A 20,689-nucleotide genomic window follows, 5' to 3' on the forward strand; every position below is an offset into this window, starting at 1 on the left:
TCCTTTGGGCTATCCTTGCTAATGTCATCTGTCAGCCATGTTCTTTTCAATATGAAATCAAATTTCATTAGAGTTTATGAATTCTAGATAAATAAAAGTTATTCTGTATGTAGTAGCAACTATAAGTCCCAATATAATGTTGGAGATACATTCCAAAAAATTACATCCAAGAGAGTTAAACAAATTAAGATTAGATTTTTTCACCTGTTCACGTTAACATTGAAGTAAAGTTCTCGATAGATTTTTTTTATTTTTATCTGGAAAATTCCATAATGGCTCTTTTGAATAAAATTTATGTCTGAGAAGCATACTTTGGCAAAAGTTATATGACTTGGAATAAATTAATCTATGCAATAACACATTTAAAAATGGGTTCATTGTTTGATGAGTACAATAGTGATGATTTATGCAGTAATGCAAGTAGGTTATGTCTTAAAAACTACCCATTTATTCTAATGCAGCTGCATTTATTCCCCCTTCAGTGAAAGAAGTGCCTATTGGAACAAATAGAATAGAAAGAACAAATGAATGGATTCAGCTTTCGGTGGGCTGTCTTGGGGCTGTATACTTTGAAAAGAATGCTGTTCTTGGTTTAATATATCTGTATATTGTTAATTGTTCACTCATTTTTTAGTCTTTTTGCTTTTATAATATGATTGTAGCACCCATTATAAGTTTAAATTGTTTCATTGTCATGCAGTTTAATCAAATGACATTTATTGATATAGTAATATTATTATAACCTCTCTAAAAGGTGATAAATAAAAAATTCTTAACTTTATTTTTGAAATTATTATGCATTAATTACATATTCATGAGTGCTTTTGCAAATTTGTCTGAGTTATTTGGGTCACATCATACAGAGAACTACAACTTAAAAAATTAATTGAAGAATGTCATTATTTATCTGAAATTACATATTTATAATGCTTGCAAAATAAATTACATCCAGCCTTATGCAATTGACTTGTTGCCTTTGTAAAATCAGTTGACTTAATGGATGTTTTATGTAGGAATATACATTTTTAGAAAAGAACTTATGTCAGTTATACCTAGTTCTATTATTAAGGGATATCTCATATAAAGAGTGCTAATATTTTACATTATTCATTGTAGAGGAACCCAGACAGATAAATTTTTTATCTCATGTGGATATAAGCATTCAAATAAAGTACTTATATATTTTATTTTAGATGTATAAGAGAGACCAAAATTAATACATTTATATTGTTAAGAAAAAATTCTGTGTATTGTTTTCCCAGAATAATGACAAATGAAATGATGGATGCAGATCCACAGGGTAACATTAACACAATTCCTTCTGTAAATAATTAGCAATATGTAGTCTTTCATTCATTACATGGAGATTAGGCCATCCTTATCTTTAACTTCCCTCACTTCCCCTGACTAATTCCTGTTCCAAATGCATATATTTACTACTCGCGGTCGATATGCTTTTTTATATACATATAGCAGCTCTGAGGGCTTTGTTGTTGTGCTCATTTTATCTCAGCGTAAGTTAAAACACTCAGAAAATCATCTAAATATGCATTTTAGATAATGGAAGATTATTATTAGAATGTTGATTGCATTGTGCAACATTTACTATTTGCCTAAATTCTGGTCAACTCTGGTAATTGATGATAATATTAGTTTCCATACATTTTAAGAGATAAGTGGAGAAAGATCTTGCTTTCAAACTTTTCATTACCTGCCAAAAGTCACTTCACGTGGTGTTTCAAAAGACATAGTAATTCAACATGGATGTTGTCTGGGAGCAATTTTTAGAGGTGAAATTATGAACTTCATAAATTAGCTAAAGTTAGTTATAGGGTTTTGAGTTTTCATTGGAAAAATTGATAAAAAATTTTGTGATTTGTATGAAAAAATTTGCATGGAAACTGGTTGTACATAGTTAATAGAAAAAGTTGATTTGCCTGGCATTGTGTGGGTTCATTGGAAAAGTAAGATTGGGTGTTGGAATCTCACTTAAAGGCATACATTTTTGCTGTTACATGATGGTTTTAAAATCAACTTTTGCAGTATGGTTAATTTATTGGAGAGCTTAAAAACTGACTCATCAAGGCTGACTCATAGGTATAGACACTCTATTTTCGCAAGATAATATTTGTTTCATTGTATGTTATGGTCCCATTCATGGTCATGGTCCCGTTATGGTGGTAAACCATTCATAACAATATGTGACTGTGAAATCATATCTCTCTATACTTGGAATGCAATAGCATAGTGAGGGAAACTTAGTTAGCATTTTCCACCATGTACGTTTATTCAGTGCTGTCTACAATCCCCTCACTGACTGATTCAACCTTTTGAAACATGCAAATACCAGTTAAACTAAGCTCTACATGTTAATAACTATGCCATTTTAACTATGCATATTATAGTTTTAAATTCATTATTTAATCTAATTAAATGAATAACATAAATAAGTGATCCTTATTCTCATGTCAAATTATGACGGTGTGATCAACTTTAATAATAATATTGGTACCATTTTGTACTGACTTGATGACATAAACCTTGTTCAAAATTCATTTCCCCTCCTTAGGTTGGAATATATTCCCTTCTAGCCAATGGCACATATCACGATGCTTATCCTCTGCATGATGGAGATTACAAGGGTGATGATTCAATCACATCAGTAAGTGATGGAAACGATTTAAGCTTTCTCTGTTATATTTCACTATTACATTTATCTTACAATCCCTCTTTGATTGAGTTTTCAATTAAAATGCAATCATCCATCTTCAATTTTATCAGCAAAATAATCTAATGCAGTTAGATTTTTCCTTTTAAACTGAGTATATCATGCTTGCTTTTCACTTTGTAAAATTTTCTTTTGTGCAATTTGCTGAATTTTATAACTGAAGTACATTCAAAGTTTAATTTAATTCAAAAGCATGAAGGAAATATTTGACTACATGCAGAAAATCATTGAACTTCCTTCAAAATCATTAACATCCTTTAGTTAGTGATTCAAGTGGCCTAAGTATTAGGCCTCTGTTTAACAAGTTAAAAGAATATGCTATTGTTCATTTCAGTTTCCTGCTGAATACCGATTGCTATAACATGATTCTTTGGCCTTTCTTTTCCCTTCACTTTCATTACTTAATTGATTTTGATCTGTAGTCTCCTGGAATGAGGTGTCGCCTAAAGCGTATATGGGCACGCCCGGGGATGTGGCGGAAAAAGCAACCACTTGATGAAATCCGAGAGTACTTTGGAGATGAAGTTGCCTTATACTTTGCATGGCTTGGCCTTTATACCAAATCATTAATACCTGCTGCTGTCATGGGTGTAGTCTGCTTTTTCTACGGTCTTATACAACTAGCAACACCTGATAAAGAACCAGTGTAAGTGGTGTCTGAGATTAGTAAAATCATAAAATTAGGATCACCTATTAGAGAATATCCTGCATTCTCATTGCTATTATTGTTATTTTGCCATTCTAAGTTGAGTTCTATACAGGTTGTTTATTTAACCTCAAGGTCTTTATTTAAGATTGGGTCATAGCAAAAGATATAATTGAAATATTCCATTGAAAACAATTGGAAGACCAAAGAGTGGTCCAAAGTGAATGATTTTATATTAGTTGGAGTTTTTTATTATTTCATTATGAAGGTACTGTAGACTAAAGAAGTGGAGGCTGTGAGCCAAAACATAGGTGAATTGCCTATATTCCATGCTCTCTTACTGGTAAGCGTGGATCTTGAGCATATTACACATGAAATTACACTATGTAATCATAGTATTAAAATATATTAGCAGTGTTTCTGGCGATTAATTATCTAGCTAAAAATCCAACTTCGTAAAGTCTTTGCTAAGGTCATAAAGTGGCAGTATTAATTATCTAGTTGCTGTCACATTGATTTATTATCACTAATAATGCACGTACTCAATTGTAGGCTCTTGTGGATATGTGAAATTTGTAAGCAGTTGAAACAAATAAGGTTTGACAAACACCTAATCTTGAATGAAATGTAGTTAGGGAGGCCTAAGCAACTACCAAAGATATTTCCAGGGAATGGATAATGAGTGAAGTGGCATCTACTTTGGCCACATTCATCTTTAAACATCTTCTCTTAGAGCCAAAATCCATGAGTGGAGAAGCTTGAAAATAAAAACGAATTTTTGTTTGAAATACTTAGATGAAAAAGTTCCATAATAAATGACTAAGTGCTGCATTTTTAATCCTATAATAAATAATTTCAAGTTGAGCGATACATATTTTTGAATGCCCTCATAAATTTGATATATCTCATGCAACAAGGTAATATTTCAGCCAAGTGATGAACTCTTTCATGATAGCTCTGTCTGTACATGGCTGATGTAGCATTGCCAAGAGTCATAACCGTAAGTTAAGCCTATTTTTTGGGCATTGCTCCTAGTTCCCCTGACTTTGAAAGGTGATGAAATCTCTAACAAATTGGCAGAAACATTCATATATAACAAAATTTACTCATCTCAAACCAATCTTTTATGCCTTCAAGATTGTCAGTGAAGCATTCAAACATACTCTATATGCAGTACCCAGACTTGAGTTTTTACCCTTTAAAGGTTGATAGTTAAGCTCAGAAGTTGAATGCTTCATTACTTTTAACCTAATATGTTAAAAAAATATGACTCTTTCTATTTAAATGTATGCATTAATCTGATTATGGTGTTAGGTTTTCATTTTAAGAGGAATGAACTAAGATTTGTTTGGCATGAAATTGGTAAAGTTCCTTTTCTTTTTGGAGGGAGGAAGTGTGCTATGGGAAAATTGGAGAGGAGAGGATTTGTGCTCGCTGTAGTGATGGCTCATGTTCTGAAGAGATACTCAGAGCTTCTTGTGGAACAAGAATCCTTCTGCTCCTGTTTGATCATCCTGCAACGGTTGCCTTCTCAGTTTTCATGTCTTTTTGGGGTGAGGAACCGTTTATTATAATGCCTTCACATTCTGTCAACCAGTCTTTGCTTAAATAACATTTAGGTCACATTTGAAGACTTGAGTTTTTATTTTGAATTTCAAAAGTTCCAAATTATTGTAGTGTAGTTATATTAAGTTAATGCTTTGAGAAATATTTAAACACTTTTGCCCCAGTTATTATGGTTTTACAGTGATAATATAGATTTCTGTCTTAATATTTTACCTATGTATAATTTTGTGTTGTATTTGTTGATAACTATTATTTGAGTAAGAGGAGCAGATGTATACCTATGATTGCTATTTGACAAATAAATTATTATCATTCATTCTAGCCACTGGGTTTTTGGAGCAGTGGAAGAGGACTCAGGCTCGTCTGTGCTTAAAGTGGGGTGGAGAGGCTATATTGTCCACGGGTGGCAGTGATCGTGACACTTGGGAAACTAGGCCTGAATATGAAGCTTCAGCTAAAATTAAAATTGACCTTGAGACGAATAAAAGCAAACTTTATTTTCCATTTTGGAAAAAAGCTTTACGAATATTTACCGCTGCATCAGTGGTGTTCTTTATGGTAAATTGACCTTAGAAATACTGTCTGAGCTTTCTTATTTTCAGTAAATTGTATTTAAATGAATATACTTTTTCTCATTTAACAGTAAAACACGCTAGTCATAGAGGGAGAGTCAAAGTTAGCATAGATGGTCTCTTTTACTTCTGCTACTTGATTCTTGTCAAGTTAGTTTTTAGCATCCACTTCATTTTATAAACAGTCAAATTTTGGATGAACAAATAAAGTTTTTGAGATCCATGACGGCCTCATATTCAAATTTTCAAAAAGTTTAACTTCAGTTTTACCATTCCATATGACTGAGTTTTATCATATCCAACTTTTATCATGAAAGTTTCATGTACCTGATGCTCTCATTTTTACTTCTAATGTTTGAATTCAAACTAATTAGACACTGAACTATCGACATGATGCCCACATGGTATTCTGTCAAAGTACTCCAACACTTTCTCTGTCAATACCAAATAATGAAATACCAAAATGCAATTTGCTTAGCAGTAATACCTTCAACATTGTACATACGCATCAGGTTGAATACCTATGGCAACTAATGAAAACACTAGATAATAGTAATGCTAGGGCTGGTCAACAATGGGTAATCATTAATTTTTTTGTTTTTTTTTTATTTTCACAAAAAGTTGATTCAATGTTATACTTTTAGTTTTATGTACATACAAGTGCATTACAATTTCCATTCATATGACCATTCATCCATGTTAGCAGCAGCCATTTATCTTAAAATAAGTTCAGTTTACTTACAGGAAAGTCAGTTATCAATATAAGATAGACTAAATTTTAGTACAGTTATTCATTCTAATAAAAATTAATGATTGCATGGAATTACTTACTTCATACATTATAAATTCCCCCTAAAGCATGCTGAGAACCTCTCTTAGTTGAAACTTGGCTCATTTTGTGCCTTCCATGTTGAAAAAGTATGGTTGCCACCTAGTGTTCAAAAGTGATGGAAATAAGATAGCATGTTGTCATAGGTTTGCATTGATGGCTTGCACCAATAGGAGAGAGAGCCATCTGAAGAACATTAGCTGATAGGTTTATCTGAACTATCACCTAATAATGTGTTCCACATAAGCATGAATCTTATGTTTATGTAATTTAATTATGGTTAGTTAAAATATTCTAATATTTTGATGTGGGCCAAAATTGAGCATTTTTGTTTCACATTACATTTACTTAAAAACAGTTTCATTTAATTAATTTACTTTTATTTGAATTTAGGTAGCAGTTGTGGTAGCTGCTCTCATTGGAGTGATTGTGTATAAAGTAGCTATTAGCTCAGCATTATACTTCACTGATGATGATTATGTCAAAAATAACTCAAAAAATTTAACTTCCTTGACTGCTGCCATCATCAATTTAATCATCATTCTTTTACTTAAACTGGTAAGGAATATGCATTGTTAATTTTGATTGGGATAAGTATCAGCAGCAAATGTCCATGTACAGTTACTTTTCTTTAAGCTGGGTCCCTGAGGATGTTTGGGTTTGTGGGGATCTCAAAATGTATCAGATTTTTATGGGCACCAGAATTATTTTCATACTAAAAAAATAAAATGTTGTTTGAAGGTAATTCGAAAACTTATTCACATTCTTGGAAATTATTAATGATTTTTTCTATCTGGTCCAAAATGAGTTAACCTTAGCCTTAAATGAACAATTTTACTCTTTCCAGTTTGAATGAGATAAGTGGTAATGAAATTGACTTTTAAGAAAAATATGAATTACTTCATAAAATACTGATGTAAGATTTCACTATGGTAAATTCTGAATTGCAATGGTGCATTACACATGACATCTATTGAAAACAAATTATATGCTACACATCGTACAGAAAAATACAAAATGCATATTTTTGAGGTTATATTAGATTTCTTTTCCTTGTTTGAAATGTATTTCATTTCTTCCATTTATACAGGTGTATGATAAAATTGCAGTATGGCTAACAAATTTGGAAAATCCCAAGACCCAGTCAGATTATGAAACAAGCTATACTTTCAAAGTTTTTGTATTTGAGTTTTTCAATTGTTACTCCTCATTATTTTACATAGCTTTCTTTAAGGTGAGTGTTTTTCATTAATTGAAATGAGTAGTTCAATAAATAGGCTTTAGATTAATTTCTGTTTATTTTTTACTGGAAGAGCGATATCTGCCAACCCCTTGATAGATTGCTTGTGTTTTTACTAAAACATATGAACAGAGCCCAGTGCAACCAAACATTTTATTGGGTGGTTATATTCAAGGTTTTATTGCAACAAGAATACCTGCTTGTATATTACCCGGTCATGGCACACAATGTGATATATGCCTCACAAGAATATGTTAAATTCCTTCTTCATATGAATATATTTTTCTAACCCTTATTACAGTGTGGATCAGTTATAGTATTAAACCTGTGTAATAAATCATGAGATATTTATGTTCAACCATTTCAACTCAACTTCATAGAGAATTGAAATTTTATCTGAATAAATAATGTTATTGATTTTGTTTTTAGGGGCGCTTCTATACATACCCAGGTGATAGTAGTTTGTCAAATTCATTTCTGGCTCAAGATACATGTGATTCTGGTGGATGCCTATCAGAGCTTTTTATTCAACTGGTGGTAATAATGGTTGGTAAACAACTATTGAATGGATTCATGGAAGTCTTTATGCCGTGAGTTTTTGTATTTTAAAAATAAAATGTTTCTTGGTATTATATATATATATGTATGAATTTATAATATTATTGTGTTAATATTATTTCATTTTTGTATAAAACTATACAAGAGATTTTTCATCTCAGGTGTACATACCTAAGTCCTTGAGAACTTTTGGGGGAATCTTATATCAGGTAATAAAGCAATATACATACATATTGGTATTTAAAGTGCAAGTATACATGGTTTCTGTAAAAAGTATCAGGAAAAGCTTAGGGAAAATAGATTTGTTTCATATATTTCTACAATGTCTCAAAATTTTTCAAAGTAAATCCCTTGAGCATTGACACACTTTTGCCAGCAGCTTCTTCGTGACTCGAAAGCTCCCTGGTTAGTGGGTTCTGCAAGGTCCTCAAGGGTATGCGTGCAAGCTCTTTTGATGGCACTTAGGGTCCCATGGGGGTGTCCTTTGAGAGAGGATTTCACTTTTGGGATTAGGAAATAGTCTACTGGTGGCAAGTCAGGACTATAAGGGGGTTGGGGAATCTTTGCAATGCCGTTGCAGAAGGTCTATTCAAGCAGACATTTAACTCTGCTTTTGATTGTCCGTCAAGACTTTTGGGATGAGTTTAGTAGAGATCTTTTGGATCGCTAAATGTTTCGTGATAATGGTGTGCACTGTCATCTTATCAATGCCAATATATGATCTACAATCAAGCGCACACTTACCTGACGGTCTGAATTCAGCACTTCATGCACACATTAGGAAAAATGGTTAACAATGGCTTTTATACCAACCTTGTATGATGTTAAGCATGCATATTGATCATTTATAGGATCTTGATATACCTGTGCAGTTTGGTACTGAAATTCTGAATATACTATTTACAATAGGCATTTTCACATCACATTTTAAAATGTGGGGTAGAGGATGAGAATAGGAGGAGTAGTAGCACATGTAATAGACTACATATTTGCCTTGCCTAACAGAATGAAAATGCCACTTTCTCTTAAATAACAACAAATTCAATTCTTATTGAGCTTTCTCTTAATTCAACATAGTTAACAAATATGCCACCTCTCAAAAATGCCAGTTCTGAATGTGATAACAATATGAAAGAGAAATAATAGAAGCAATAGCTTTCACTTATAGCATATGGCAGTGCTCATTGACACCTGTATTTTGTGACCATATTAAGGCATTGGTTGGATGGCATATATATCAATGACAATATTGTTTTATCCTGTCTGTCACCAATAAGATTTTTAAACAGTGTGATTAAAAAGGTGGCAGTAGATTGTAAGAATGCATGATTTCAATTAGGAAAAAAATGAATTTTTCATTGTTAGTTCACCCCTCAAAGAAAATGTTCTTTTTAAGATTATTGATGACTAAATTCTTGCTATACTATCAATTTCTGTTAACTGTAGTCTTCAGCAGACATATATGAAATGTCATCATCTATATGTATGATTTGAATAGCTCATCAAATTTTGTTAAATATTTGATTTCAAAGATTTTATTATTAGTGATTTAAGATACAAGAAATGAATCTACTCATGCTCAGCCAACAGTGAGTTGGGATGTGAATTTGAGGCTATTCCTAGAGATGAATCGTTGAAAAACAATGAGTCTGCATTTAAATGGGTAATGATATAAATTGCCTCCATGCAACTTTATTTTTTCTGTATACTTAACTTGAATTGAGAAAGCATGATAGAGGAGGGTTAAGATTTGGTCATGACTTAAACTTAAAATCTTCATCTTCATTATTTGTTATCACTTCAAATCTTTGCAGCAGATTTCCAAACTATCCTGTCATCTGCCAGTCTCTTCATTCCCTTACAACTCCTTGTACCCACAGTTTCCATTACCTTCTTCATGTAGTTCAAGGTTAAATTTACTCTTAGAAAGTTAGAAAAAGCATGCATAAGTGGCTCAGGAAAATGGAAATTGATTACCTGCACTTATACAATGTCTGGAACATGGAAGCCATTGTTTGAGTAGCAACATAGGATGTTGATTGTATGGGCTGTTGGGATTGTTTGGTTGAAACAGCATTACATACTTTACTTCCTGTATTACTATGTGACTATATAAGAAAACAGTGCAAATTCAAGTGAGTCAATCAGAGGATGCCTCCAGGAACAACTTCTCAAATATTTTCTCCATGATTTTAGAGGGGATTTTAAAAGTTTCCTTTTCTTTTGAATACTGCTAGTAATTTGCAGTATGCTTACATCATTTGAATACTGTGTCCTATCAATATTTTGGTTAGTATCGGTGGTTTAATATCTTTGCTTGCTAAAATTCTTATTGATAATACATGTATCTATCTTCATTTGGACAGACGAATCACCAACTGGTGGAACAGTCATAAAAATATAACTGCATCTCAAGTTAGCAGTGAATGTAGAAATTTCAGCCGCTGGGAAGCAGATTTCCATTTGCATCGTTCAGATACTCTCTCTCTATTTCAAGAAATGATGGAAATAGGTATGATTTATATTTTAAACAAAAATATATACTCAAATTATTTGTTAATTTTCAACATTTTAGTAAGGTACTGAGTCTAGCATTGATTACTGACTGTAGACACCTCCTCAACAGGGTGCTCCATAAGCTCTCTGCTCGCCTTCTGTGCAAAATAAGAGACAAAGTCATGCATCACATAAGAATTTTGTCAGTGAAGTAAGTCTCATGAGACAGCTAAGTAACTCTCTTTCCCAATAAATCCTCAAGTTCCAAATGATCAAGCCCTACTAAAAAGGCAAATGAACTCTGATATTGCTTGAAAGGAAAAGAAGTCTCATCAAAATGTTAGTTAAATACACTCAACCAGAAGGCACTTATTTTACTTCTGTTCTTACTTATTCACTGACCAAATACATGTTTTATAAATATGTATAGCGGAAACAAAGTCCCTCACTTGCTCTGAATTCACAATAAAAATTATAAATTGTCACAAAGGAAATACGTGCATATAGGTTTCATATGCCTAAGGATTAAAACGAAAAGATGTCTACATGAAGTATTAAATCACAGGAGAAGAGTGATGGATATTCATTCATAACAGTACAAGTGCTAGCACATTGATAGATGTGCTATATTAGCATGATTTATGTAAATAAAGCATAACTTTTAGAAGCTGGCTATCATGGTAACATGTGCCATTAGAAGGCTATAGCCTTTTTTCATGCAACCGCTATTCACATGATAGTTTTCTCCGCTTAATCTCTGAATCCATGAAACCTCTAGAACTATGATACATCATCTATGACATTGTCATTGATAAGTGCTTGGGAGAAATAATCAAGTGTCCGCATTTTTCATTGCCTTTGCTTGTATGTATGGGCTTACCTCATGAGGACACAGGCTTGAGCAAAGCTGGTTCTAGGTGTCATGCAGCTAACAATAAGTGAAATGTATTTTGTTTTCAGTGTCAGCAAGCAAAGAAATATCAAATGATCTGCTTGCTGATAATTTAGGGGAATGAAGGTGTTGAAACTAGGCAAAGAGTGTTTAAAAAATTGAATAGTAACAAACTTTATTAAAATTATTGCTAATTAATGTATATGTGAGTATAAATATATTTAATTATTAACATTTAATGAATGAAGATGAAATGTCACATCTTATAAACAAAATCGGTCAACTTCTGGCTGTGTAGGAATTGATAAAGCCTACTATGTCCATTCTTATCCTTGTTTAAGGATAACATTTCATTATGATATTTTTATCAAATCAATCGATATAATTAACAGAAGACCCACACTCTCAGTTCATTACATAATGTTTCATAAATGTGAAATATATTCTTACATAAATTTTAATAATATTTGCTTTTTTATTCATGGATAGGGCACAAGTATGTACTTCCATATTTACATTATTTTTAACAATGAATTGCAAGAATATCATGATAATGAAAGCTAATTTCTTAGGTATAACAACGATGCAATTTTTTATAAAACTATCATGCAAAAACATTCAATGCAGTCTGAACACGAGAAAATTCACATAAATTTAAACTACTTTAACATACATTAAAGATTGAACAAATATGTATCCTAATATACCGCAACCCAAAGTGCACTTGGTTCTTAATGTATCTACGAGCATACAAAGGGTGCTCAAGCAATGCGTAACCAAGTAGTGATGAATAGGGGAGGATATAGACAGCGGAGATCATTTATGTCATTGGGCATACTGGGGTTATTTGGTAGAGGTAGCATTTTTAAGGGATTGAGTGGCAGGGAAACCTGGTATTGGCATTGGCCTACTCTTAACAAAGGGTACCATGGGGTCTGCAATTTAACATCTCCCCCGAAACATGGAAACATTCGCTTGAAATGCTCTCTGCATGACATCCAATTAGGGATTGATGCACTTGAAAAGTTCTACCTCCATCAGGATTTGAAATCGGGCACTTGGTGTGGGAAGCCAGTTCACTTATCACCGCACCAACCTAATACCATAATGAATCAAATGAAAACATTTTACATTTCCCATGAATACATTTTATATTGCCCAATTTTATGAGTTCTGAAAATGAAAATGGACTGTTGTTTTACATAGTATTAAGAATTTTAAATATTTGGTCAGTTTGCTATTGCTCTAAATTCTTTGATTTCTGTGACCTTCTTGAATAAATCGTTTTAAATGAGGTAAAAACCTTGCTTATATTGTACCAGACCATTTTGTTGCCTTAATGTTTTGTATTTTATTTCATTTGGTTTTAGCTATGTCAATGCTAAGCAATTGAAAGTTCATCTCTCTAATACTTAGCTAAGTATGTTTTTCTTAGTTTTAGTGCATCATTAGCACATTCTATGGGGCTATTTTTTTCAATGTCATTACTCTGCTGCCTAATGGTTACATCAACACAGGGAAAACATGTATTCTGGCCCCCCCCCCTATAAATCACTCATGTTTTTGTGGGAACTATCACAAATAGTGGATTTATCAGAGGTTATGCCATGCTCATGGGGGTGACCATTAGTGTTCACTTGCTGGGCAATTGTATGTTTGAGTGGGAATGTCACAATTTGCCTAGATGAAAATTTAAAAATTCTATTGATGTCATGAATTACTTGTCTCTGACACATGTTTTCCTATGATATTTTAAATGAATTGTTAAGTATTCACTTCATATATAATATGAATCTCAATCGTAAATAATCTTTCCTCCGAATTGAGGTTAATATTATATTTCAATGTTCTCAGGGGTTATGGGTGATAAACATTGTTGTTACATGATTATTGGATTTGACAAAAAATGTATGGATGCATTATTTCAATAGCATTGATGCCATATTTGATTATTAAATGCTTAAATATTTATTAATACTAGTTACTATCTCATTTATTTTCTATACAGTCCTTCAGTATGGATTTGTGACTCTCTTTGTTGCTGCATTTCCATTGGCACCTCTTTGCGCTCTCATCAATAATACTGCAGAAATTCGCTTGGATGCTGATAAGCTGGTTACTCAGTACAGAAGACCTTTGCCGCGAAGAACAAACAACATTGGCCCTTGGTTTACCATTCAGCAGACAATTACATACATGGCAGTTGCAGTTAATGTAAATTCAAATTTTTCATTACTATTACATTTAATTGAATAACACTGCGATTATGCCTCAATCTTTTTCCTCCCCTCTCCACCCTCCTTCACCAAATATGTACCCACTATGTCTGGTAACAATCTGGTGGCTCAATGTGGTGAACTGTCAAGGGTCGAGTTAATGGTTCATGATTTTGTCATCCTTCCAATTATTTAATTGCTTCATGCATAGAGTTCTGAGGCAATCTACAAATACTCATTTTGTTTATGAAGTGGCACCCTGTAATTGATTGGAATTAACTCCATTTCACTTTTGGAATTCATTATACTATGCATTCATAACAATGATGGAGTGAGAAAATGAGTTTTAATTCACAGGATTTTTAAAATATACAATTCACTTAAAAAGTTCAAAATAGTCTTCGCTTGCTAAATCAAAAGTTACAAATTAAATTAGCTTTGGATAACTTTGCCAAGTGGTGTGTTCACATGTTTTCCTTTTTTTTTGCACAGTATTACAGAATGTATTATGCGAATTGATTTTCCTCTTTAAGTTGGTATCTATGGAATTTATTGAAGGTAGGGTTTTATTTTAGTGTTTGGCATCATTCCATAGTCTACCAAATATATTTTTAAAATGCATACTCTTTTCTTCCAGGGTTTCATTATTGCATTTACCTCTGAATTTATTCAACGCTTAATATACATAATGACAGTGTCTGAAGACCGTAGTTTAGCTGGTTATGTTAACTTCACTCTATCAGGTATGTTAATTTATTGTACTTTTTATAAATAATTATGAATTGTTTTGCTAGGAAAGTGGAGAACCTATATTTTAATGTGTGTATCATTAGGTTTGATATCTCCTTAGTGAAAATAAATTTCCTAAAGCCTAAAAAATTTACTGAAATGATTATAAGCATATCACAGGGTGTAAAAAATGTACAGACAGTGTACTCTCACTCTTTGAGTACTTCTCGGTTGGTTTTTATTGTATAATTGGATTTTAGTCCAAAAATATGGAAGAAGTATGCCTAGAAAAAAATGGAAAAAATGCACTCTTTATACATTTATTGCATGCCTATTTTTGCAGACTTATATACCTGCTGTTTACACCAGTGACACAATTTAAATGAGTCACCCTGGAGGAAATGGAGCCCCTTTTTTCACAAAAATTTGTAACCTCAACTGGGGTTTCATAAGGAGTCAGATAGTAGATTTTGTTTATTCAAGCTGTAAGGTCATTAAAAGATTCTTCTAGGTGTATGTGGACACACACAAACACCTGTGATTTGATATGTAGTGATAAAAAGTGATATTCAATTGTTCCTGGCTCAACCTTGTGGAAATTCATTTTAATGAAATTAAGAATACAAAGTAACTTTCCACTGTCCTTTATTAGCGTACAACCGGTTTCAACGCTCAAGCATCATCATCAGGTACCTGATGATGACGCTTGAGCGTTGAAACCGGTTGTACGCTAATAAAGGACAGTGGAAAGTTACTTTGTATTCTTAATTTCAATAACAAGTGATGCTTGTGAATGGATGGGTAAAAACCTGATTGCAAATGTCAGGACAAACCCAAGTGTAGGACATGTTTTTTGAAGTTCAAGTTTTAACAAAATTGATTATTTTAACAGGTCTAGTCTAATTGATAAGAAAATGAGATCAAAATTGACATCTTTTCTTAGTTTTGCCAATTTAGTTGAGCCACTTCTAACACCTAATAGGGCCTCGTCTTTACTTAAAGTAAAGTGAATGGTACCTTGATTTTAGTGGTAAAGTGTATCTACTTTCTACCTTGCATTTTCATTACTTGGATTTGCACAAAAATGGAAATAATGCTCCATTTGTTCATAGATAATTGACAGTTATAATATTAAATCTGTTCACTGTTTAAAATTCCTTGTAAAGGCTAAGGTCTGAAAATCTAATTTGATGAGCATAAAAATGCCTTCAATTAAATTTTATTGCTTATCATATTATAATGTGGCATGGTAGTCAGTTCAGTGGATAGAGTGCTTGACTACAGATGAGAGCCCCAGGTTAGATACTGGGAATAATGGGAATTTGGGTACCTATGGGCATTCTTGACATCCCCCAAGCTGCATGATTTATTAGATGCCATATCTTCTGGGAAACCACAGGTGGCACAGGGAAAGGATATGGCCCCCTTACCCTGATCTGTGAATCTCACATGACATTGTGTTTAGTATTAGGTGAGTTCTACCCTTGCCTATCAAGCCAACCCACTGGCTGATAACTGCTGTTGGCTATACCACAATGATATGATGAGAAAAATGTTTGGAACTGCTTCTTCCAAAATTTCTTAATCGCATTTTAGCATATTCAGTGTGTCCAGCATATTCATTCAATGTCCAGGATTATTAACTTTTCTGCTCTGTGATGTTTTAATCTTTTTGATATCAACTTTATTTTGAGCCTTGGAGAGTAATGGAGAAACTTTTTGTAATTTTTGTGAAGCTCCTTGTTAATGAATGCAGTTCATATTACATATATTTATGCCATAATTGTGTTTGGTAATTGTTTCTTCAAACTTTAAAGAAAATGATTACCATATGTATTTACATATAAAAGCTTTATATTGTAAAACATAGAATTGGTCAATAGAACTATCCTTTAAAAACGATTGTTATTCCAATAAACTTTTCCTATTTTTATGGAGAAACACTTATGCCGAGGGAAATGTTGAAAATTGGTATGAAAAAAATGGCAAAGCTCGGTTATTTCAAAATTATGCACTTGTAGCAACTCTAAAAATTAATGCAAATTGCAGATATACTCAATTGGTTCCCTGTCCATGAATGACTCGGTGATATGAAAATAATTTTCTATTTGTAGTTTATGCCAAACCTGGACCACCTGGCTGGAATATGTCCTCCAATGAGACCTGCAGGTACAAAGGATTTCGTGAACCACCTGGTAGTGATCATCCATATGCCTTGACAGCCACTCACTGGCATGTGCTAACGGCTCAATTAGGATTTGTCATAGTATTTGAGGTATTATTGTTTGCACCTACATTTCAAAGTTATAATTATAATTTGGGAATTTTAATAATTGGTGATGAAGCATTCTTTATGTATTAAATTTAAAGCAACAATGATGACTGTATATAAATTAAAATTAAGTATGCTAATGTTATGGAAAATAATGTTCTCTCTAGCAAATTACTTTAATGAAGAGGAAACTCGGATGATTTCTTTTGTTCAAATTAATTATTCATTATTGGATTGGAAATGAATGTAATTTATGGTAACATGGAATGCAAAAATTGATGTATTTAATAGTATTTTCTTCAAGGCCATCATGATGCGTAGAAAATTAAGATATGGCATTTATCAATTCCATCATTACTAAAAGCAATACATAGTGTTTGAGTTTAATTTTTTATTTCTACTTCTTCAAAGATTTTTTTCTTTAATAAATACATCATAAATGCATACCTATAGAATCACCATTAAAGCTGTAGAATTATTTATACATAGTTTAGATAAGGCTATGGTTGCCTAATTTTTGTATTAGGTCATTTCTATTGATATTTGATTAGTAGAAATAACCTAATATGCATAACTTAAATATTTAGCATACATATAAGAAATGATTTGTTGTAGAGTAATTGGCATAATGTTTTGGGCTACATTGGCTAAGTATTTAAGTCATGCATTTGGATAATTGGCTAAATATATAAGTTATGCATATTAGGTTATTTATACTGATCAAATATCAGTAGAAATAACCTAATATGCATAAGTTAATATTTAGCATACATATAAGAAATGATTGGTTGTAGAGTAATTGGCATACTACATCCATTCAAATAATCTAATTCTTGAGCTGTCTTAACATTTGTGATAATAGTTCTAAAATGTAAGATACCAGTTATTCTAAAATTGAAATGCTTTGTGGAGTTGCTGAAATTCTGATCAGTATGAAATATGTTATATTGTTCAGAATATCAGCTCCTTCCTTCCCCTCAGCCTTTGAATTTGACTTTCTGGCCCATGGGGAGAGATTTCAATACTAATGTATGAATAAATTGTTACAGCATTTGGTGCTTGGTCTGTCAGGCCTCCTTGCCTACTGCATTCCAGACGTGCCAAGGTCAGTTCGGGAGCAAGCACATGAGGAGCGAGAGAAAGCACGGGCCATTCGTCGTCCGCCCCGGCCAAATTCCCCGTGATAATCCAACTCTTCCACACGAATACTGTGCTCATCTTTTGTTACATGTGGTCACGTTTACGTATCAATGCAAAAATACTCTGTGCAAAAATGAGGCAAGGCACACACACAAAGATGAATTCTATTTGAAGATGTTTCTTCATTGAATTTGTGTGAAATACTGCTGTTATTGATATAACATCAGAATTATTTTTCTCAAAGGGTATATTCTGAAATCGTCTAGTTATGTAAATGTTATTTAATATTTTCTAATCATCATCTTCATACTTTTTTACAAGACTATTGTTATCATTTTGGACTGCATATTTTCACCTGGGCAGAGTTGTAGCACTAAGTATGTTATTTGGCTGTTGACTGTATCTTGGGCTCAAATTTAAGTGATTCCTCTGGACACATCCAACTAAACCCAATCTGGGTGATTTTCTGGACACCAGAACTTATACACAACCACAGTGGCATAGGGCAAAGCATTGCTTCCCTCCCCCTCTCCCTAAGTGCCAATTCCATGTATTGTGAAGCTTAGTACCAGGTGAGCTCTAGACTTATCTGTTGAACCACTTTGGCTTGAGAGCTGTGGTTTAATTTTCATCATGAAAATATTGTCCACAGGTGAGTTTTTCAGCCATTCAGCATCTTCCTCAGTGCGTATCATTTACATTTTCATAGTTCAATCAATTATCACTGTTTTACTAACCCATCCTCATTTGGCTTAAAGGTGATCATTGTGATTTTCATTCATTGTTTCATTTATGAAGTATGTACTTGAAAGTTGTCTTTAAAAATCCTCATGTGTTCATCTTGCTCAATTTATTTCTAGCATAATTATGAATTACCTACTGAATTTTTGAATGATTGAAATAGTTTAAAAGTTAAAACTTGCTCAAATCATTATATATTTACCATAAATGTATATTTGTGCATAATTTCTGTATGTACATATTCCTCTTTTTATGTGGTATATAATGGTTGTGTATGTTTGGAATTACAGAACAATCAGAAATATCTTTTATAGCTCAAAAAATGCAATAATGTGTGACATTTTCAAATGCCTCTGCCGAATTCCTTTGGTAATTCCAAATGATTCTTAACTTCATTTCCCTCTGTTTACAGTTTTGGATAATTGTTGACTCTAGCCCATAGATGTAAGAAGCACGGCTTACTACTTAAATGCATGTGCATGTATATGATACATCTGGTTAATCTATCACTTTTATTCACCAGCTGATGTGTATAAATGGCACTTCCAGGTCATTTGCAAGTTTACGTTTGGTTATTAGGTGGATGATGTCATACAACCACATTAATAAATTGAATATTCCGGAAAACTTGCTGAAGTACAATGTGAGATCTTTTGTGTTGATCTGAAGAAGTATGTCAATCAAGGGCAGGACAATGAAATGTGATTAAAATGGCCTACGGCTGAGAGCTATGGATTACCGTACATCTAAATGATGAAACTTATGATTATTATCATCACTTATCATAGTTCAATTGACTATGTGTAAATGGCAACTATAAGTACTGCATTGCTATTCCTGCCATATTTTTATGTAAGGTAATTAAGGTGGCTAAGATGGATTATAGAAGCTTTAATGCTACTATTATTAGGTATCAATCTGAATTGCATGGTGTAATTTTGAGATTGTTTTACCTCTTTAAATATAACATCTTTGATACTGCAACTTTGTATTTGATGCATTTGGCACATAATGTTAACATCAAGAGAAAGTAACAAAAAAAATGATACCATTCCTTCAAATATACTTAAGTTTCCTTGAATTTACCCCTTCATTGCATGCACAATTGCATTTCATTGGTTAGAAATTGCCAATTGGATAGCGTAGATGTTACCACATAATATGATTTCAAGTAAAAAAATACCACGAAACTTAGAGAAACTCTTTCATTTCCAGCCTCTGTCAAGTGGAAGATAAGTTTTAATTCATGTGAATGAATAAATTGATAAATAAAATTAAAACACATATTGAGTTCAATCCTCTTTTTGGAGTAATTTTTTTCTTTCTCCAATTTATTTACATGCTATGACTATTGGAAACTAACATTTGGTGAGCAAGAAAATGCAAAATTGAGGGTCAGTTCAATAAAAAAAAATTAATTTTAGTGAACTTTGCAATATTACTCAAATGATTTCCTGAAATACTAATTTTTAAAGAATTAGTTGCACAAGAATATTTTTTAGGTTTTGGAAGAGAGTGAAATTAAAGAAGTAATTAATATTATGCAAAAATATTTTGAATTTGAGTATTTTTTCATGAATATTTTTGGCATTTCTTCACAAAAATATATTTTATTATTTCAATTGTACAAAACTTTTTGACTTTTTGTGTACTATTGTCTGGAAATCGGACTCTTCTAATCCAGTTTTTAGTTCTAATTCTAATTAAACCACAGTTATCAACACAAAGAGACATGGTAGTCCAGTGGTAGCAAGTGGGTTACGGAGCAAATGGCCTGGGTTCTATACCCAGCCATGCCTCTGAGCACCCTAAGCTTCACCTGAGCTGTGTGGTTTTTTCAGGTACCAGTTGTACTCAGGAATCAATAGGTGGTACAGGGAAAAGAGCCAACCCCCCTACCATCATATGTGGATTTCACGTCATTGGGTATAGTATTCAGTGAGCTCTACCATCACCAATCAAACTGATCTTTGGGTTGATAACTGTGTTTCATTCCATACGATAGGAAAAAGTTTTTAATGTAAAAACTGGATGAAGCTCTGGAATTTGTTCCTTTCAACTACA

General features: G+C 32.7%; 1 protein-coding gene across 1 annotated transcript in view; it reads left to right on the plus strand.

The window, feature by feature from the left end:
• LOC139690324 (anoctamin-6-like) overlaps nt 1-19,886 on the plus strand; it is a 42,323-nt gene extending 22,437 nt beyond the window's left edge. Inside the window, exons 5-16 of the mRNA XM_071587716.1 lie at nt 2,570-2,662; nt 3,151-3,374; nt 4,761-4,927; nt 5,263-5,498; nt 6,735-6,899; nt 7,432-7,575; nt 8,011-8,171; nt 10,506-10,651; nt 13,536-13,741; nt 14,381-14,486; nt 16,587-16,747; nt 17,794-19,886. Coding sequence (XP_071443817.1) covers nt 2,570-2,662; nt 3,151-3,374; nt 4,761-4,927; nt 5,263-5,498; nt 6,735-6,899; nt 7,432-7,575; nt 8,011-8,171; nt 10,506-10,651; nt 13,536-13,741; nt 14,381-14,486; nt 16,587-16,747; nt 17,794-17,928 — 1,944 coding nt within the window. The 3' untranslated portion in view covers nt 17,929-19,886. The remainder of the gene's footprint in view (nt 1-2,569; nt 2,663-3,150; nt 3,375-4,760; nt 4,928-5,262; nt 5,499-6,734; nt 6,900-7,431; nt 7,576-8,010; nt 8,172-10,505; nt 10,652-13,535; nt 13,742-14,380; nt 14,487-16,586; nt 16,748-17,793) is intronic.
• Nucleotides 19,887-20,689: the final 803 nt, after the last annotated feature.

This window comes from Hetaerina americana, unplaced genomic scaffold (assembly GCF_022747635.1).
Source record: "Hetaerina americana unplaced genomic scaffold, ioHetAmer1.1.p SCAF_1, whole genome shotgun sequence".
Classification (NCBI taxonomy): Eukaryota; Metazoa; Arthropoda; class Insecta; order Odonata; family Calopterygidae; genus Hetaerina; species Hetaerina americana.